The 18,363-nt window shown below is 50.9% G+C and overlaps 5 protein-coding genes across 5 annotated transcripts; 4 read left to right on the top strand and 1 right to left on the bottom strand.

Annotated features, from left to right (window-relative positions):
• Window positions 1–1,137: 1,137 nt before the first annotated feature.
• On the top strand, window positions 1,138–2,082 carry ALTATR162_LOCUS544 (uncharacterized protein; the record flags this gene model as incomplete). Its single annotated transcript, XM_043308138.1, has 5 exons — window positions 1,138–1,191; window positions 1,248–1,601; window positions 1,658–1,744; window positions 1,792–1,882; window positions 1,934–2,082. 5 exons carry the CDS (start codon window positions 1,138–1,140, stop codon window positions 2,080–2,082), a joined length of 735 nt encoding a protein of 244 aa, XP_043164073.1.
• A 1,364-nt stretch (window positions 2,083–3,446) lies between these two features.
• ALTATR162_LOCUS543 (uncharacterized protein) lies at window positions 3,447–4,943 on the top strand (the record flags this gene model as incomplete). Its single annotated transcript, XM_043308137.1, has 1 exon — window positions 3,447–4,943. The coding sequence occupies one exon, from the start codon at window positions 3,447–3,449 to the stop codon at window positions 4,941–4,943; it is 1,497 nt and encodes a 498-aa protein (XP_043164072.1).
• Window positions 4,944–8,381: 3,438 nt separating this feature from the next.
• On the top strand, window positions 8,382–9,268 carry ALTATR162_LOCUS542 (uncharacterized protein; the record flags this gene model as incomplete). Its single annotated transcript, XM_043308136.1, has 3 exons — window positions 8,382–8,745; window positions 8,818–9,059; window positions 9,119–9,268. The coding sequence occupies 3 exons, from the start codon at window positions 8,382–8,384 to the stop codon at window positions 9,266–9,268; spliced, it is 756 nt and encodes a 251-aa protein (XP_043164071.1).
• A 176-nt stretch (window positions 9,269–9,444) lies between these two features.
• ALTATR162_LOCUS541 (uncharacterized protein) lies at window positions 9,445–13,355 on the bottom strand (the record flags this gene model as incomplete). The annotated part of the gene is made up of 5 exons (XM_043308135.1): window positions 9,445–10,151; window positions 10,904–11,395; window positions 12,101–12,464; window positions 12,516–12,690; window positions 12,739–13,355. The coding sequence occupies 5 exons, from the start codon at window positions 13,353–13,355 to the stop codon at window positions 9,445–9,447; spliced, it is 2,355 nt and encodes a 784-aa protein (XP_043164070.1).
• Window positions 13,356–17,495: 4,140 nt separating this feature from the next.
• Window positions 17,496–17,762, top strand: ALTATR162_LOCUS540 (uncharacterized protein; the record flags this gene model as incomplete). The annotated part of the gene is made up of 1 exon (XM_043308134.1): window positions 17,496–17,762. One exon carries the CDS (start codon window positions 17,496–17,498, stop codon window positions 17,760–17,762), a length of 267 nt encoding a protein of 88 aa, XP_043164069.1.
• Window positions 17,763–18,363: the final 601 nt, after the last annotated feature.

Below are 18,363 nucleotides of genomic sequence, written 5' to 3'. Positions count from 1 at the left end.
ATAAGTACCTACTATCTTAGGGATAGACTGTGGTTTGTCGTGCGACGCTCGCGCCAAGAGAGCGTAAGAGGAGTTTGTCCCACCAGCGATGAGCACCAGTACATCAGGCGTAAGGATGATAGCAAGCGTCGCATCGGTCGTATCGCCTTGAGAGTTCCTATTGCTCGTTGAACCTGGAACAAAATCGGTCGGGTCGCAATGGGATAGACGTAGTGCGCGATACTGAAGTTGCATTGTATGAGGTGCCTGGAGTTTGTGGGACGTAACTCCCCAGGCAGGAAGCCGCTAAGCGGAGCTGGGTGGTGCCATGGCTCCCGCCCAAATATACCAAGTCACTTGCAACACCAAACATTATTCATCGTACGCATGTGTATTGTCGGCAGCATCCTCGCGTGTCGTGGTCACCAGTGCGGGTTTTTCAGTGCGAACAGACTTTTGCCCCGCATGTTCGACATGCGTATGATAGCATCGCTCGATTCTCGTGTTCTTTCCTCTTCAAGCGGTCCTCCGTTGCCTCTTTCGACCAAATTCACATATTAACTGGTTCACGCGCTTCACAGCAACTCTCTTCCGCAGAGACACAAGCATGGCAATGATTTGGTCAAAAAAGAAAGAGCTGGGTCACGGTAAGAGGCTCAAGGAAGCAGGCCAACAGCCAACGGCTAACCATGGATGTGGACCACCTGGGCAATACATCACTCAACAACGTGTCGTAGAAGTCGACGTCTCGTCCTAAACTATTGAACGCGTGGAGTTTCCGAGTTTCATCGTCAGAGGTACATTTACAAGCGTTTTGGTCTTCTTCGAGGCACGAACTCCTCCCATGAAATATAGCCCAGAAGTAGTTTAGCGTGGGCAGCAGAACTGACGTCGCTCGGCTAACCTTCCCGCTTGGATTGGATTTTGTATCGAAGAAACAAACGGTATAGCAACCACGCAGTATAAAGTGAGACCTGAAAGTTGGCAGCGTCGCTGTAATTTCAGTGTATAAAAGGATTGAAGATCATCAGTGTGCCTATGTTGTCACTCATCAATCTCAGATTCGCCACAGCACGATAGCACCCTGGTGACTCAATCGGCAAGCCCCACCACCCAGAATACAGTGCAGACTCAGCAACTCTGAACACCAACACCACGATGCCTCCAAAGATTCATATCGTTCGCCATGCGCAAGGAGAACACAACGCGACCGTATGTCCCAAGTCGTAAGCGGGGACGATTACAGCCTCAATACTGATTGACCGCAGCGCGATTACAGCATTCGTGACGCTGTCCTGACCACGAAAGGCAAAGAGCAATGTCGCACGCTCAGTTCGGCATTCAAGCATCACGCGGAGATAGAGACGGTGTTTGCATCGCCTCTGCGCCGAACGATCCAGACCGCTGCGCTGAGTTTTGGTCCTGTGCTATCCCGGAAAGAAGTGCCGTTTGTGCTGTTGCCAGCCTTGCAAGAAGTCAGCAACATTGGGTGTGATGTTGGAATCGCAGATACTGCAGATGACGTGCAAAAGTTCCTACCTGAACTCTTCCTAGAAGGAGAGATCAATTTTGATATCAGCAAAGTTGACGCCTCAGCGGTGACAGCGGGCTGGAATTCCAAGGTTGGTCGATCTCCCGGCCTGACATCAACATGCATGCTTACTAACACGTTCTACAGCAAGACTATTGGGCGTACGAGAAGCGCGCCATATCGAAGCGTGCTTCTGATCTAAGAAACTGGTTGTACCAACGGCCTGAAACGCAGGTGAGTCGGCTGTCGTTCTTCTCAAGGACGGTGTGCTAACGGAGCAGGTGATCGTCGTTACTCATGGCGCATTCGCACACTTCCTCACCGAGGACTGGGAAGTCGAGGACCCGATGCTGGGCACTGCATGGAAGAATTGTCAGTTGACCTCCATATCTAGTCCCGCATTGTAGGCTAACTAATGTACAGGTGAGCATCGTATATTTGTGTTTACACCAGAATCAACGGCAGAAGACGCCCACGTGAGCGAGACATGGGAGAGTAGGCGAAGCAGGGGAACCCAAGAGGTCGAGACCGACCCGCATGTAGTGGACGAATTTCTCAAAACCGCGGCGTAGTTCAGTAGTGTACAGAGGCCGCGGCCTCGATAGCTTCCGACAACGGCTGTAGTATGCCGTTCGGTCCCAGAGGCGGAGGTGGAGGGTCTGTGGAAAGACCCTGTACCCGATGCAGTCACTGCAGTAACTTGTCCGAGTACGTTTGCGCTCGTCGCGCGGCACCTTGGGCCAGTTTCTCCTAATCTGGAGTACCACGGCTGTTCGGCAAGAGCGCGACATGCTACCGTGTCCCTTGAGGCTTCTGAGATCCTGGGGTAAGACCGTAGCTATCTCCAAGCAATCCCAATTATCCCCCATATCATTGGTCGGCGCAAAGTTCGGCAATGCACTCCGCAAAACCCTTGCTGAATAGATAAGCCGCGGCCACGCAACGCTTGCTATCACGCGTCCAGAAGCCAAGATGCAATCCGCGTCCAGAAGCAAATCACCGAGATGTGTCGTGCATTACCGCGCTGGGCTTAGTCGACGGGAAGCTTCGGGGGCGCCTCGCTCAGAGTTTGCACCCGGTACCTGTTCGGTTAATCTACAAGCCCCGCCGAGGCCCGGGATGGCGCGGCTCTAAAGGCTTGTCGCCGCCTCCATGCAGCCACACAACCAGCCCTACGCGACGCCTCTGTCGCCATCGCACTCGTCACAGCGCAGTCAGACTGCTTGTCCCCCATCTCCAGGTCGCCGCGTGAGCACAGCAGCTCTCTTATCTGCGACCCGCATGCACGAGCCGCCGTGATGTCACCTAGTCAGGATTGAGGCGATGTCACATCAAGCACGTCCCAAGCCTCACCACTCAAACACGTAAAAAAGAGAAAATTTTACGTCAACTACGACGCACCATGTGGACCGCGTCATTACCAACGCCACTAGAGAGCGATACTGCTGGCTGCACGCACCATACACTGGTACGATACGAGAAATGAACCGAAGGTCGCTAAGGCCCTCGATAGCCAGCTTTCGGTCAACATCGGTCGCCCAGCATGCTGGGAGCGCGCGGGGGAAGGCCGCTTGGAACATTCTATTACACATGCAGAACGTGCGGAGAGATAAGGCTCGTTGATATAAGAAACAACTATAGCCGCTGGCGTTGAGGAAAGGGTTCTTGTTGTGCTGCTATACTAATTCACCTCTCCTCCGGTTCCACGGTACGCCACAGAGCGTCGATATCAAGCGCCATCCTCTTCCCGCTTCCGACGACTGGACCTGTGACCTACACTGCAACTGCTGCTTTTGGTGTACCGGGCAAATTAGCTTGTCAGCAGGCGCCAAACACCAAAAAGTCGCGAGTGCCCTTTGAACTTCCGACTTGACCACGACTCCACCCCACCGTCAAATTCAAAATACCAATATTTGAACACTCTATATATTCCAACATGCAGGAAGTACCACACGCCAACGGGTTGACGACGGGCAACCCTCAGCCACAATATGCCACCGCGGGCTCCAACGGCGTCAACACCGGCATTCCCGCGCGGCACTACGCTGCTGCACCGCCAACCTACCGTCTGGATGATCTTTCGGATGAGGGCAAGAAGAGCGACCCCGAACTGATGATGCCTGTCGACAAGACTGCCACCGTCCAGGAGGGATCTGAGAAGTTTCACCGCCTCGGATGGGCGCAACTCACAGTATGCTTGATCGTCGAAGCTATTGCGCTTGGTTCCCTCAGTATTCCTAGCGCGTTCGCGACCCTTGGAATGGTTCCTGGTGTCATCATGTGCGTTGGCCTTGGTCTCATTGCCATCTACACATCCTACGTTGTCGGTCAGGTCAAGATGCGCTACCCGCATGTTAACCACTACTCGGATGCTGTCGAAATCATCTGGGGAAAGTTCGGAAAGGAACTTACTGGTGTCATGTTTGCGCTCTTTCTGATCTTGCTCGTTGGATCGCACGCGCTTACCGGAACAATCGCCTTCATCAACATCATTGGAAACTACACCACATGCGCGCTTGTATGGGGTGTCGTATCCATGATCATCTTGTTGATTCTTGCTCTCCCACCCACGTTCCACGACTTCGCCTTCCTGGGCTACATCGACTTTGTTAGTATCATCGCCGCCATCTTGATCACGATCATCGCCACTGGTATCCAGGCACATGATGCTCCTGGTGGATTGAGCGGAGTCAACTGGTCCGCATGGCCTCAACCCGGAACTACATTCTACCAAGCTTTCCTGGCGACCACCAACATCATCTTCGCCTACTCATTCGCCGTTTGCCAATTCTCCTTCATGTCCGAGATGCACACACCCAAGGACTACGTCAAGTCCATCTGGGCCCTAGGTCTGATTGAGATTTTCATCTACACCATGACTGGTGCTCTCATCTATGCTTTCGTCGGCCAGGAGGTCAAGTCCCCTGCTCTTCTTTCCGCTGGTAACACTGTCTCCCGCATCGCCTTCGGCGTCGCGCTCCCCGTCATCTTCATCTCCGGTTCCATCAACGGTACAGTAGTCTGCCGCTACATCATGGACCGTGTTTTCCCTACCTCGACTATCCGATATGTCAAGGATGCGAAGGGTTGGGGCGTCTGGGTTGGACTCATCACCCTCGTCACGGTAATTGGATGGATCATCGCTGAGGCCATTCCCTTCTTCAACGCACTTCTCGGTCTCATCTCCTCGCTGTTCATCTCCGGATTCACATTCTACTGGCCCGCACTTTTCTGGTTCCAGCTCGTCAAGGAGGGCAAGTGGAATGCGAACGCGAAGAACATCTCTCTCAGCATCCTGAACGCCATCGTGTTCGTTATTGGACTTGTTGTGCTTGGCGCGGGTACATACGCGTCGGTCGAGGACATCATCACTCAGTACAACTCCGGTGCTGTAAGAAGTCCCTTTACCTGCTCTGCGCGGTCTTACGCATAGTTGTGGGGTGACGAGGATGTGTATATATATATAGACCAAGAAGCCCTTAGATAGGTGCTTCGTTTATTACGACTTATGAGTCTAGCGCCAGCGTAGCGATAGCCAAATCAATTCTCAGTTAATTCAACACGACATCAGCTTGGATCTTCTTGTGATGGTGCGCTTGAATGAGACACGGGTGTCTAATCTCCACCTCTCATCGCGGATGTCACAGTCGAATGTGCTTGCAAGCCGCAGAAATTCATCTAAATTGTACCGTACAAAACGCACCCTACAGGTATTTACCATATTGTATGCTTGTACGCTTACGAGCCCTGACATAATTATGCCTCTGCTTGGTGCATTTATTCCACTCCTGGTTGCGCCTGCCTTCACTTTCATGAGAGCGCATGCGATCTAGTACATATGGGCACTAGTGAGGCTGATGACGCAGCCCAACACTGTGCACCTGTGCACCTGATGAACCTGGGTACGTGAATAATCCTGTATCAGACTACAAGCAACGCTAATTACTTACAACCGACTAGATACTGCAACCACCTAGGCATGGAGGGTGTTGACTCTACGCTCACTGCGCTAAGCCTCGCGACTAACGACGCCTCACACGTAACTACCACTAACGACACCATGCCTCTCAATTTCATCATCACTGCTCTCCACGGCTTTATACAACAAGAGCACAAGGCGAACTTCTCGTTTCTATCACGGCACAGCCACTGCTATAAGCATTAATACGAGCTACTTGTGGTGTCCCAGGCAGACACCGAAGGTATCGAAGCTGTCCATAAGACTGTCAGGCGCGATGGGATCATTATCCACAATTACTGGTATACCTTCGCCGATCCGTTGAGAGCTGACGGCCTTGTTCGCACTGTCGCGATCGAGAGACTATCCGAAGGCGACGTACCCATAAAGGTCGATGATCTCACCATCGTTGAGGTCGGTCGGGACAACAAGAACCCGTGCGAAGCAGCTGCCTGGGTTCGCGATACGTATTGGACTGCCGACGATGACATGTATGCAATAAGATTTTCTGACATGCAGTACAACGATTCACGAGGCTTTGCGCACCAAGTAGCACTAATCCTAGTCCCTCGGTGCCAGGAAAAGATATCTGGACCAGATTACCGCTTGTGGCAATGCCTGTCAACTTTCTGAGGAGAATACAGCTCGAGATTAGCGCAGCGGATTACCTGGAGTTCAGTGGCCTTTTTCCGGTCAAGGGACAACCGTTGCGTAGATCTGTTACCTTTCCGTTCAACATGTCGACTTTGAATTCTTCATAGAACATCGACACAGTCGACCTCCGCTTCATAAGTTCACAGCACGAGCTCGCGGCACGTCCATGGGATAGCCCGCACTCATGCCAAAAGAAGTGGATCGACCTCTTCCCTGTTTAAGCATGGGACGCTCTGAATATGCTCAAGGGTTCCAAGGAGTCAAACACACCCTGAGCGGATGCGTGGAGACCTTCGCGCGCGACTATTGGACTCAGCTTCTTAACGACAAGCGCGTTAATCATACGGCTAGTGTCAAGCTTCTCGAACAGCATATCCAAGCTACTTTAACAAATGAAGCGTCGCTTACATGTGAATGCTTCGATCCAGGTGTTGATGGGTTACGATGGTTCCAAGTCGAGCCGCACGAGGCGAGGTTGATGGAGGGGTTGCAGGCGGAGATGAATAAGGTATATTGTGATTTTGACGACTAGGCGCATGACGTCGTGAGTTTCTGACTGCGATGAATGTAACATACTGCGAGACGTATACCGATGTGGACTTCTAAGATGAGGTTGATTGCAATCTAATGCGAGTATAAACACGGTCTTGCTTCGCAATTTTCTCTTTTTGCTGGGGTAGGGCAAGAAAAGCTCCTTCAGGCTTTCATGTTGGAGCGTATCTTGGTGCAGCCTATTATTCTCTGTCGCCCTGATCAACTTCGACGTGTTTAGAAAGATTAACAACAACAAGAGTGCATCTATGGATAGTGATCTACTACGTCATGACCTAGTTCCGATATGGTTAGCGTGTAGCACAGATCATATTGCCATTCTGCCCGAGATCTCCGCATCGAGAGACGCGCCAACATTTGGCGATGCCTCCTTGCACAGTGAATGCGCGTTTCTGGATCGAAAGCCCAACTTCATGCAATACGGTGAAGAAATCGATTGCGACTCAGCGTATAAAAGAGTTATAGATATGGGGTTGACTAGAGTGCATGTGCAATCGTGGTAGGTTTTGAGGCAGTCCCCTTCTGATAACTCCGACAGCTTTCCAATATGATCGGAGGAGATATCGTACGCGAGATATTGATCATTAGACAGAGTATTCACATTGGTTTTACCTTACATGAAAAGGGCGATCCACAATCATATGGTTAGCATCAGGACTGGCACACGTACCGGTGGAGTCTGAGAGCCATCCGCATCTCATGACGAGTGAACATACTCAAGAGAGCGCCGCACAGCGGATGAGTTTTCCAGAAGGCGGATTGGAGCTATAGAGAGTTGGAGACTACTATACAAGGTGGAGATTGACGAAATGATAGTCAGTGGAGTATAGAATTTGGGTGAGCTGAGCACAGTTTTAGTTCGGACGCTCATCTACACACTTCCTTTACAGGGCATGACCAATACTCCAGATCCAAGGAACCTAGTATCTCAATACCGAGGCTAAAGCGCGATACTCCAACACCATCTACACGGCATCCCAACTACCTCAGCACCCGCACAGCAGCTAGCTAGGTAGCATCACGCTCTTCACATCCCCTCATCCAGGCGAACCACTCGATGGGCCCATTCGACACCCAACATCCTAGTTCACCCACAAAGTTCACGCCGCTGATGCACACATCCCTCCCGAAGTTTCTATACATGCCATCTATTGGTATTTCGGACCGCACACGTACCCGTTACCCGGTCATTCACCAACGGCACGGCGCGGTCTTGATCTTTCAATCGTGGTTCTTCCCGCGCGTGCAGCATGCGAAATATATTGGTGGACCTTTGATGTAGATGATTGGACCGGTTGATGTCGTGCAGCAGGTGTGGCGTACATTGACTTCAACAACTCCCTGCTGAACGAGAAGATGCTGCTCAATGGATATTTGCCATGTCGGTGGCTTACGGACTTCTGCGATGACGGGCCATGGGTTGGTGAGTGTGATTGGTTGCTAATTCTGGTGCAGTACGCATGGCGATGTCGGCGGAATCGGCGTGTAAGAGTAGCCAGTGGGAAATAGGTGGATGGTAGAATGGACCATCCAAGCGTAACAACCTCGTGCTAGATGTGATGGTTGCCCGCAGAATGTGGAGGCAGCATCGTTCGGGCTGGATGAGGAGGGAATCTGGAAAGGTATATAAGACAATTGCCTCTACCTCATGTCTATTCAACTCATCATCCCTTCAACTCAAACAAAAAACGCGTTCAAGCCGTCATCATGCTATTCCCCGCTTCCACCCTTTTCCTTCTCTCTTCAACAGCGTTCGCCGCACCGACCGATCTCTTCTCCCGTGCTACTGCTCAATGCGGCCAATACCAATCCCAATCCCAAGGTCCATACACGCTTTACACCAACGTCTGGGGCTGGTCCTCTGGAACTGGATCTCAATGTTCACAGATTGACAGCCTGAGCGGCACCACTCTAGCTTACTCAACAACTTGGTCGTGGTCTGGCACACCCAACCAGGTGAAGAGCTACACGAATGTTGAGACGACTTTCACCAAGAAGCAGCTCAGTGCTTATACGAGTATACCAACGACGTGGAAGTGGGGCTACACAGGAACTAACTTAAGGGTTAATGGTATGCTTCTCGCGTTCTCTTTCTCTTCTCAGATTGGGGATCACGGGCTGATGTAGATGTGATGTCTTGCAGTGGCGTACGACACTTTTCTTGGTGCATCAGCCAGTGGCTCCAACCTCTTTGAAGGCATGGTCTGGCTCGGTGTCTTTGGTGGTGTATCGCCTTTGTCCTCAAACGGCTATCCGTTCACACCCATCGCTACCGTGACTATTGGCGGCACAATTTTCGACCTCGCATACGGTCTCAACGGTTCGGTCAAGGTGTACAGCTTTGTGGCTCGCGGTGGTGCGGCGACGAACTTTAGTGCTGACTTGGTAAGCTCTTCGCTAGATCCAAGTGGCGGTTGTTGGGGATGCTGACTTTTGTGATATAGAACCTCTTCTTCAAGTACTTGTTGGCCAACTACGCGAGCAATGGGTTTACGAATAGCTTGTACTTGCAGACTGTGCAGGCGGGGACAGAGGTGTTTACTGGGAGTAATGCGAAATTGACTACGACTGCGTACTCTATCGCTATCAATTAAGTTGTGGTGTGTCGCGTGTTTGGTCGCACATGTACCCTCCATGCGGGACTAGGAGACACAAGATTCAGAGTGTGTTAATTGTGCGAGAGCATATAGCAACATACGCAATGAATTTAGATTCATATACAGCCCTCAAGAACGACTCTGTTCGGATATTTACCAAAAGTTCACCAAATTCACCAAGGCGTGGGTAAAGGCTCATGACGCTCCGGAACATGGCCTCGGCGCCAATGTCCCAACCAAATTGAGAAGGACGGCCTCAGTAAGGCATGAGCTTCGCGGTGCTGCGTCTTATCCGGATTTTCGAGCATTTGACACAAGCTCTCTCTGGTGTACCAGTCGTGCTTGAAAGGACAACGTTCCCGGCGAGGACACCCGTCACCCTCAAGAAGGTGGATGTGTATACATGCACCGCCATGATTATGGTCGTTCAAACGATATCTCCTGGCGAAGAATTGGTCACCCAGTTTCACCATGCCAGTGATGGCACCAAAATTGGAAGTCCCGACACGAGGTCGCGCAGAGTCATATGGCTTGTTTATCTCCACCCAGAAATTCTGCTGACGAACGGAACTCTCGGTTCCACGATCAGTACCTGTGCCGCGCTGCTGAGCGCCACCTCTAATCCGGCCTGCATCTCGAACTCTAGCGTTAGATGATACATATCGCGGGATGTTGACGTTCGCTCCGGTCGGGTTGGCCGCAGCCGTATCGCCAAGGCCACCCATACCCGTTGTCGCTCCACGGGAAGAGCCTCCTCGATCTTTGGTGACAGTGGTAACATTTGAACGCCGAGAATAAGAATCAAAAGTCGCTCTACCATCGCTAAGAGCGGCACCTGCATCCATGGGGGCAGCAACCGAGAAGACTGTCAACATGGGAACTGTCAGGATAGTAACGTTCTCGTGTGAGGACACCATCGCAAAAGCAAAGACGACTGCTTGTACAGATTGGAACAGTTTTAAAGTGACTCGAGACTGAAGTGGACCATGTCGAACTAGAATGTGAAGCCGTCATGTATAAAAAGGTCGATTGTAGATAGGCTCAGTAGGAAAAACATCTGGAAAAGACTTGACGATGTACCGACGTGACAACGAACTCTTGGCTTCTACTTACTGGGCGATCTGGCCCTTATACTATAGGATACGTATTATACGGTGTACCAGAAGAATGGTGTTCGTTCGAAAACACATACCAAACCACGCATCTATACTTCATAAGCGGACAACCACCATGAGAGTAATTGCGACTATGGATTACGCATCTACTTGTTAGCTTCTTGTTCCCGTACTTGACGACGTTGTTTTGCCCGACTTTGTAGCGTTGTCCGTGCTGTTGTGCTGGGACTTGGACGACAGCAATAATGTAGAGCTGCATTTATATGTCGATAGGTATTCAAATGATTCCCATGCTGCTTTTTACGTCTTCGATACACGCCTTGAGTTTCAGACCAAGAAATTAGCTCAACCATCTTGGATGTGTAGGCTTCCGGCACTAGGATCAGCGTTGAGATGCAGAACATGCTGCTTTGTCTCAACTTCTTGGGCCAAGTATGTCGCGGGGCCGTCAAAACATTGTGCCACCATTGCAAAACTTGGTAGCGCATGGAATTTAGGAGTTTGAATGATCGAAGACCTTGTATCTCAACAGTACCACTATCATCGTAGATCGGTAGGATGCCTTCGGGGTAGAAGCAGGCAAAGTTGTTTCCATACTCCACATAGGGCGCAGAAATGCCATCCATAACATGCAAAGTGTCTTCCACTACGTTGATGAAGTAATTTGTGAATTCAGGATCGCCCGGACGGATGCCTAAGATACGAAGACTGATCTTGGTCCAAAAGTCAAGTTCATCGTAATTCTCGGTGAGGGCTGTGTAGAATGGGGAAAGTTCAGGCTCACGTCTCCTCTCTCCCAGTCGATACATCAAAACAGAGGGCTCCGTTAACACTTTGGCTGTCATGATCTTGCGATATGTGGAAGGATCGAAGTTGGCCAACCATTGACGTAACACCTCGTTTACCGTACGCTTGTCATTGGCAGATGGAAGTTGTAAGATTGGTGACTGGTCTCTGATTTTCTTAGCTTGCACATGTGTCTCTATGTTTTCGTCGCCGAGAAGCGAAGCTGCCAATGATTCAGCGTGATAGACTTGAGTCACTTCACTCGAGCCATCCGAGCTATGAGCATCTTCTTCGTGAACCCTCACGTCGGAATTGAAGTCTCCACTCCTATGCACTTTTGCATTTGACGGCTGATCTAAGCTCAACGATGATTTCTCAATGTCGTGCAGATCAGTTATATCTCGCGTCGATCGGACTCGGGGTACATGGGACCTGAATTGTAACTCTGAACGCTTTTCGTCAACGGCCGGTACCTGATCCGGACGATGTACAGTCTTGACTACTTCATGGATGGCTTCGGTCGATTTTTTATGTACCCGGAACCGATACGACCGACTGCGCCTCTTCGGGGATATAGAATCTGATGATCGTATTGATGAAACGCTGGTAATTCGTCCACGGCCGGGGCTCTGCGTATTCTCTTCGACCGTCAGCTGAGAGCTCGTAACATCATAATTCAATGGTTGCTTTGATGATGGCAGTATTCCTCTCGAGAAAAGACGGTCTGATACTACCGTGCTTGTGTTGGAAGCCGGAATAGTTGCTTGGTAATAAGAGGAAAGGACACTTTCAGCGACAACGTATCCCCCATTACAACAAAATCCAGAAAAGCTGATTGTTACATCACACTCAGAATTCAGAGTTTGAATATCTTCTGTGAGTGATTGGATGCTGCAACGGGCCAAAGTGTCGACTTCTAACATCGAACTAATCCACGGGCAAGGTACACGGGCGTCATCGTTGGTTCCAGATGACAGCATATCGCACCACTCTTTTACGGCCGGAACGTTGGCATAGTAGAACTTTGATTTGGAACCATGGCTTTCCATATACGAGATGAGTTCTGATGTTGAGTGGTGGCAAAGCTCTGTCCATATCTCGAGAAAGACACATCCCAAAGACCAAATGTCTGCGGACGCATTTCGGGGTTGGTTTGTCGCAACTTCTGGTGCAGCATATCGTAGTGTACCTTTCGGTGCAAGCCCAGTCGTAGTACTATGACCTACATCGAACCAATCCAAGGTGGTGCCGAAGTCGGTGAAATACACTTCGTGCGACTTCACCAGTACATTCTGAATGGCTGATCAGTAGCTTGACTTTGAGACTTGTATGTCATCTCCCACCTCTGGTTTAATGTCTTTGTGTCTCAGCTTGTTCTCATGGAGATAGCGAAGAGCACCAGCAAGACAGCCGTAATAAGTTCTGACAAGGGAACGAGTATCTGAAGGCAAAGGGTGAGTGTTCAGTAGAGCCCTAAGGTTGCAGTCCGCAACAGGAGCCATGATGATGCCAACATGACTAGTACTTGTCAGCTGAATCCATTGTGAGAAGGATGGCACGTCTTACTATGGATCTGTGTAGCTTCCAATCAACTTGACAATGTGCCGGTGCGAGACCCTCTTAAGCGCTTGTAACTCGTTTTCAAAGTCGTGTAGTACATTCCGATCCTGGCGGAATGTACGACCCCTAGGAATGAGTTTGCGGGCATATTCCCGGTAGCTGACGGTGCTAAGAACCTTATCAACATTCCCATAGGATCCTCTCCCAAGTTCAGCAATCTTTTTGTACGGAATATCATCCGGATTGGAGAAATGACGATGCTTACCGCTCTCCTTCTCCAAGGCGAGCGCCTTCGTAAGCACTCTTGACTGAACGTCTAGGAATCTCACTCGAGCCGTTTGGTCTTTGAGAACCCCTGGCAAGGTCCTTTTATCAAACGGAAAGGACAGATCGGTGATTCCACGGTCAAGAAATGCATCGATAACGTCCATCTCGTTGATGAGCCGTAGCGTGGTATATATGCGGGGTATGCGACTCCACGAAAGCTTGCCGCTCCGGTACAGCAAGTCAGAGATGTCTCTCAAATCGGCTTCCGAGAAAGTCGTGTTCGAGGAGAGATCGGTACTGCTTGTCGGAGGGAACCAGGCCAGCATAGCCTCGTCCAGCAGCGCGTGTTCGTTCATGGCAGCTTTGTTTCGGTACGCGGATGTGTTCGGTGTTGCCTGATCTAGCATGTGCACTTCTTGAAGGGCTGTTGGAAGCGAAAGCGTGTTGTATCGCAATGCTATGAGAGAGTGTTACAGGGAAGAGAGAGGAACAGAGGTCAATCAGGCTGAGCGCGAGTGCCCAAGCTTCAGCCGCAGGGCATCAGAGCCAACGCATGATGATCCCACGCAGAAGCGCCTCTATTGCACTGCCCCACGCCTTCCGCTCAAGGTCGACATGTCTTACAGATGATGATGTTTGCCATCGTCTATCTCTTCATTTCAAAGATTGTACAAGTGTTATACAGATAGCCGAAATCTACGCGACGACTCAAATATGAAGATCCATCGTTACCAAAGTTGGTATACCCGAAAACGCCGATTCGCTATGTCCAAATACCCTTCGTGCCCCTCATTCAGCTTTCCCGAGCATATGCCCCTCAGCCACGAACATCAATCTCGCGGGGGTATGCAAGCGCGACAGCCTCGCCTTCAAAGTTTGCACCAATGCTCAGTAGGTCGACTCTAAACCTTTCGGTGTCATGTTGAACCTTCAGCCGAGTCCTCGTAAAGTCGCGCTCATCATCCACACGGGACAACGCATCGGACAAGTTGGCCAATGACTCCACCGATGAAGCCAACTCATCTCCCATTGAATTATGCGCGCGATAGTAACGTTGGCGCACCCAGCGAAAGTATACGGCAAGCGCGTCGCGATGATTTGGGATGCCGATAGAAGCGAGCGGATTACGCGACGGGAGCTTGACAGCGTAATGATAGGCTAGGAACATGTGGGTCAGCAGAGAGATTGGGGAAGCTGGAAATCCATTGGCGCAGTGTGCAAATGAGATTGGACACTAGACTTCAACAAACATAGTTCGCCTCATTGTGGCGCAGCCAGCCGGTAGTGAAGAAGAAGTAGGATCGTATGTGGCACGGGATGGTAGACTGACTTACTGTTGCGAGACATCTTACACAGTGGCGGGTACTTCGTATGAAGTTTGGATGTCGTTGGGCGTGAAGGCTAGTAAGTTGGGCGGTAGTTGGGTATGGCGTAGAGAATGAACGGAGTGAATGTATGATGATGAACCTCGTGTAGCGAGCGGCTCGCTTTTTGACCGGTGTTCGATGTTCAAGGCGTCTATGTAGTGTTGATGTGCAAGGTGACGATGTGGTCGGCAAATGGGTTCTTCAGCTTGCGTACGCAAGTCAGTATATCCGCAAAATGAGCAGGAGTGAAGTGCGCATACGCGTCCACAGCATATTTATGACTGGCTCAGTGGCCGTTTTCGTGACCATGTTGAAGCCTCACGATCATTGCATATGCCCTTTCCCGAACGAGTCGCTTGACTATTGCGTATCGGGGATTGGGCCTTTGACGACCCGTGTCGACGTCGCCCAAAGTCTATCCGACCAGCAAAAGCGTTACGTCCGATCTGGGCATAAACTCCCAAATCCAGCTGCCATAGTTGGGTGTCCTGCACCAAAACTAGGATTGTTCGCGAAAGAAAGACGTCTGTTAGTCCTGATAGGCGGGGGTTGTGATGTTGTCGAACCGCGTCTTGCGAAAATTCGCTGCTGTTTCAATCCTCACCGGCAGAACGCTGCAGGAGAAATGCAGGGAATCGGGGGGCTGAATCTTTGACATGTACTGCTTCTACATCATCGGATGCTCTGGAAAGCTCCTGCACATCACGCGAATCAAAGTAAGAGTTGCACGCCCACGCTAGCCACTTCGGCCGAGCACACTGCCCGCTTCTGCAACGCTGTGTTCGTAGGTAACTCCTTGGATGTGCATGCTACGTACACTAAGAGCCACTCGAGCAAAGAACACGTGGGCCTCAGAACGGCGGACATAGCGGCAAGCGCGGGGCTGCAGCCCTCCAGCTTTCTGCAAGGGTCTTATAGCGTCGCTAGTCAGGGCCGACAAAGGAAAGCCACTCCAATCGCCCCCCATCACTGCTTCAACTAGGCATGCAATAGACGTGGTTTTCCAGACTCGCTTTGCACGTAGTAGTTAGGAATACACAAGCGCGCCAAACGATGTGAGAGGATTCGTCAGCATGTACGTACGGACGGTGTGCCTGGCTGGGGGTGACTCTTGCCCTTGGATGTGTGCGCCTCAGCAATCCATGCTTTCGCTTTCTTTTTCCCGTACTTCGTCCTCAGTCCTCATCATCCTGCAGCTTCCAAGCTTCTTGCTGGTCGCTGTGTGCAGTCTGTATGCGCAATCTTGTTACCACTTCAAGACAATGCTTTGAAGCGTCGACTTCGATCGGCGCATAGATTGCACCGTCTCGTCAACGTAGGTATACTCAGGTGCTAGACTTGGGTAGCGCACTCTGTCTTGCAAGGCACACCGCACTAGCCACAAGCCGAACCCTGAAGGGACGGACTCTGCCGATCGGTGTATGATACGCGCCACAGCGTACCTGGAGTCGCAATAGGCCCAGTCGAAGGATGGTCCTGTAGAAAGTCAGAGCGCACAGCTTCGATGACACGGACCAGACGTGTGCGACGTGTCTTCACGCTGTCGCATTTGCGTGCGGCCCCCCAAAACTCAGCAGCCAAGCACGCGTAGTTTTACGACAGGCCAATGTCTTGGAGATTTGTAATATTATTCCAACTAAAGCTTTTGTTCACATCAGGGCGAACCGATGATATGGGACGACTCCAGGCGTAAAGCGCGGAAGGTATACGATGTGATCGAGAGACAGCAACGCGCAGAATTGTTTGCTCAACGGTTAAGGGACCTACTTTGCTTACGAAACATGTTTCAGGAGAGTGAACTCCACACGCATCGAGATAAGCATCTTTTGCTGAGCTGTTCAAGGGAATCCAATTAACCCATTGTTGTGGCCGAAGCGACATGTGATAGAGAAGGCGATGCATGGAAGCCGCCGCCAGAAAACTCCAAATCCCACAGAATTTTACATTACAATTTGACAAGAAATTCCTGCCGGCGTCTCGCATAATCGTAGTCGCACAAGGCTGGGTTGGCTGGCGCCACGAAGGTGCTGCGGTCAGCATTTTGGCGAACCACGCCCCAACAGTACCGATCCGTTGCATGTGTAGTGGAGCGCTGCAAGCGCCTTTAGCGTTTCCCGTGTCGTCCTTCTACCATGGAGTTGTTGCAAGCACGGCGGTGTCGTCTTCGGGTTCTCAGATGCTCGGTGTCCCGATTGCGAAAGATCTCATTTCCTATGAGTACCAGCCCCTAGGCCAAATCTGGTGTAGCCCTAGTACCCATAAGAAACGAGTCTCTTCGCATGCTGCGTACACAGCTCAGGCAGCAACAAGGCTCTCGTCCACAAACAGTGTGCAGCTTCTTCCAAACACTATGCAGTGTGGTTCTTCGCCCGACGTCCCTAGTCGACGCATGGAGAATGGTCAAAGCATAACCAAAATCTTCTCTCATGTGTAATATTGTTGCACGGTCCCTGCTGACCATTTACTCAAGTCAGCTTCCACATACTAGCCATTCGGCACCGTCGCTGCATTTCTTGCACGTTCTTCATCGTGATTCGCCTCGGGCACGTCGCCCTGTATGCATGCGTACTTGGTGCGTGCCATGATCCTTGGTTCTAGAAGGAAGCGCTGCTTGACCGGTCGCCGCGACACAACACGGTACAGCGCTTGAAACACCAGCGCATTTTTTTATGTGTATGGCTGCACAAGACCCTAGTCAGTGCAGTGCGACACAGATGCAGGTGAAGGTTCGATGCAGACTGCGGCCGCCCTATCGAGGCGCGAGCTCGGGCTGGTAGCAGCACAGCCTCCATGCGGCTCTGAGAGCTGACTGACGCATTCTGAAGGGCTATAGTTCTGTGACGTACGATCAGAGTTAACGAGAATTCTGTGGGCACGTCTGGTACCAGCGTTCAGGCCACATCGCATTCCATTCCCATCCGCGAAGCAGACAGTAGCCTCTCACGTTGTCACTCTAAGAAGAGAAATCAATGTATCATCTCCTCGCGATAGCTAGGTGCGCTGTACAGTAATCAATCCGTTTACATCCAGCACTCAAGTCTGCACATCCCAAGATTGAGTCCTCTTAACCTAGATGATGTCCATCTGGCTCGGCTTTGTGGCGCAATTCAATGGCGCAGTCCCCTCGCCATGGTCATTCCAGTCGATGTACCGCTGAACAGGACAGTCCTCTCCATTATCGTTACACTGTGGCTTCGCGTAGCCGTTCATGCTGGAGTAAGGCATGATGCTTTCCAGGTCGTATCTGGAATCAGCTTTGATAAGCCAGCCGGGCTCAACAAAGTTCTTGATGGAAGAGACACAAGTGCATTGGTCCAGGCGAAAATCCCAGGCATGGGTGGCACCTTGACCATTATGGCCAGAGGTCGTTTCAAGCTCTTCGAAAACTCCGCCTAACTGGTGGCTCACATACCATTGTCGTAGATGGGGAGGGCGTGCCGTAGAAAGGACCGTAATTGATAGTCGGCTCATTGATAGCGACTGCAACCGCAAGAGCTGCGAGCTGTAGCAAGAAGAAGAGAAAGGTCTTGGTAGACGCTCAAGTTGCAGTAGGTGGGGGTGGAGAAACTGAGAACGCGGCTAAGAAAAGATGCGATTATAATATGAACTGGCCAAAGGCAGAATGATCATGAGAAACCTGTAGCACGTGCGGCTGATCGCATATCGGGCTGCGGAGTAGTGGGAGTGGGAGTGAGCGGAAGACCGTGTAATGACGTGGCTGCACACGAAGAAAAGACGAAGGCGGACACTTGATAAATAATGACAACATAAACGGCAACGCACGCATCTCCTCTGTTCTACTTGTGGTGTCCTCGGAGTAGACAAGGACAAGAGATGTCAACATTGTTACCGCTGCAGTCCCACAAACATGGCTCAAAGGCTGTTCAGACCACAATGATCCATCTTTTTCTCCCTGAATAGATATGGTGGTCGCCATCATACATCGGAAGATCTCATCTACTGTATCTTCATGCGTCATTGAAAGCCGGAGAATCAC

Source organism: Alternaria atra (genome assembly GCF_907166805.1).
Source record: "Alternaria atra isolate CS162 genome assembly, contig: 21, whole genome shotgun sequence".
Taxonomy (NCBI): Eukaryota; Fungi; Ascomycota; class Dothideomycetes; order Pleosporales; family Pleosporaceae; genus Alternaria; species Alternaria atra.
The sequence above is the reverse complement of the archived record's forward strand: the minus strand, read 5'-3'. Positions and strand labels throughout refer to the sequence as shown.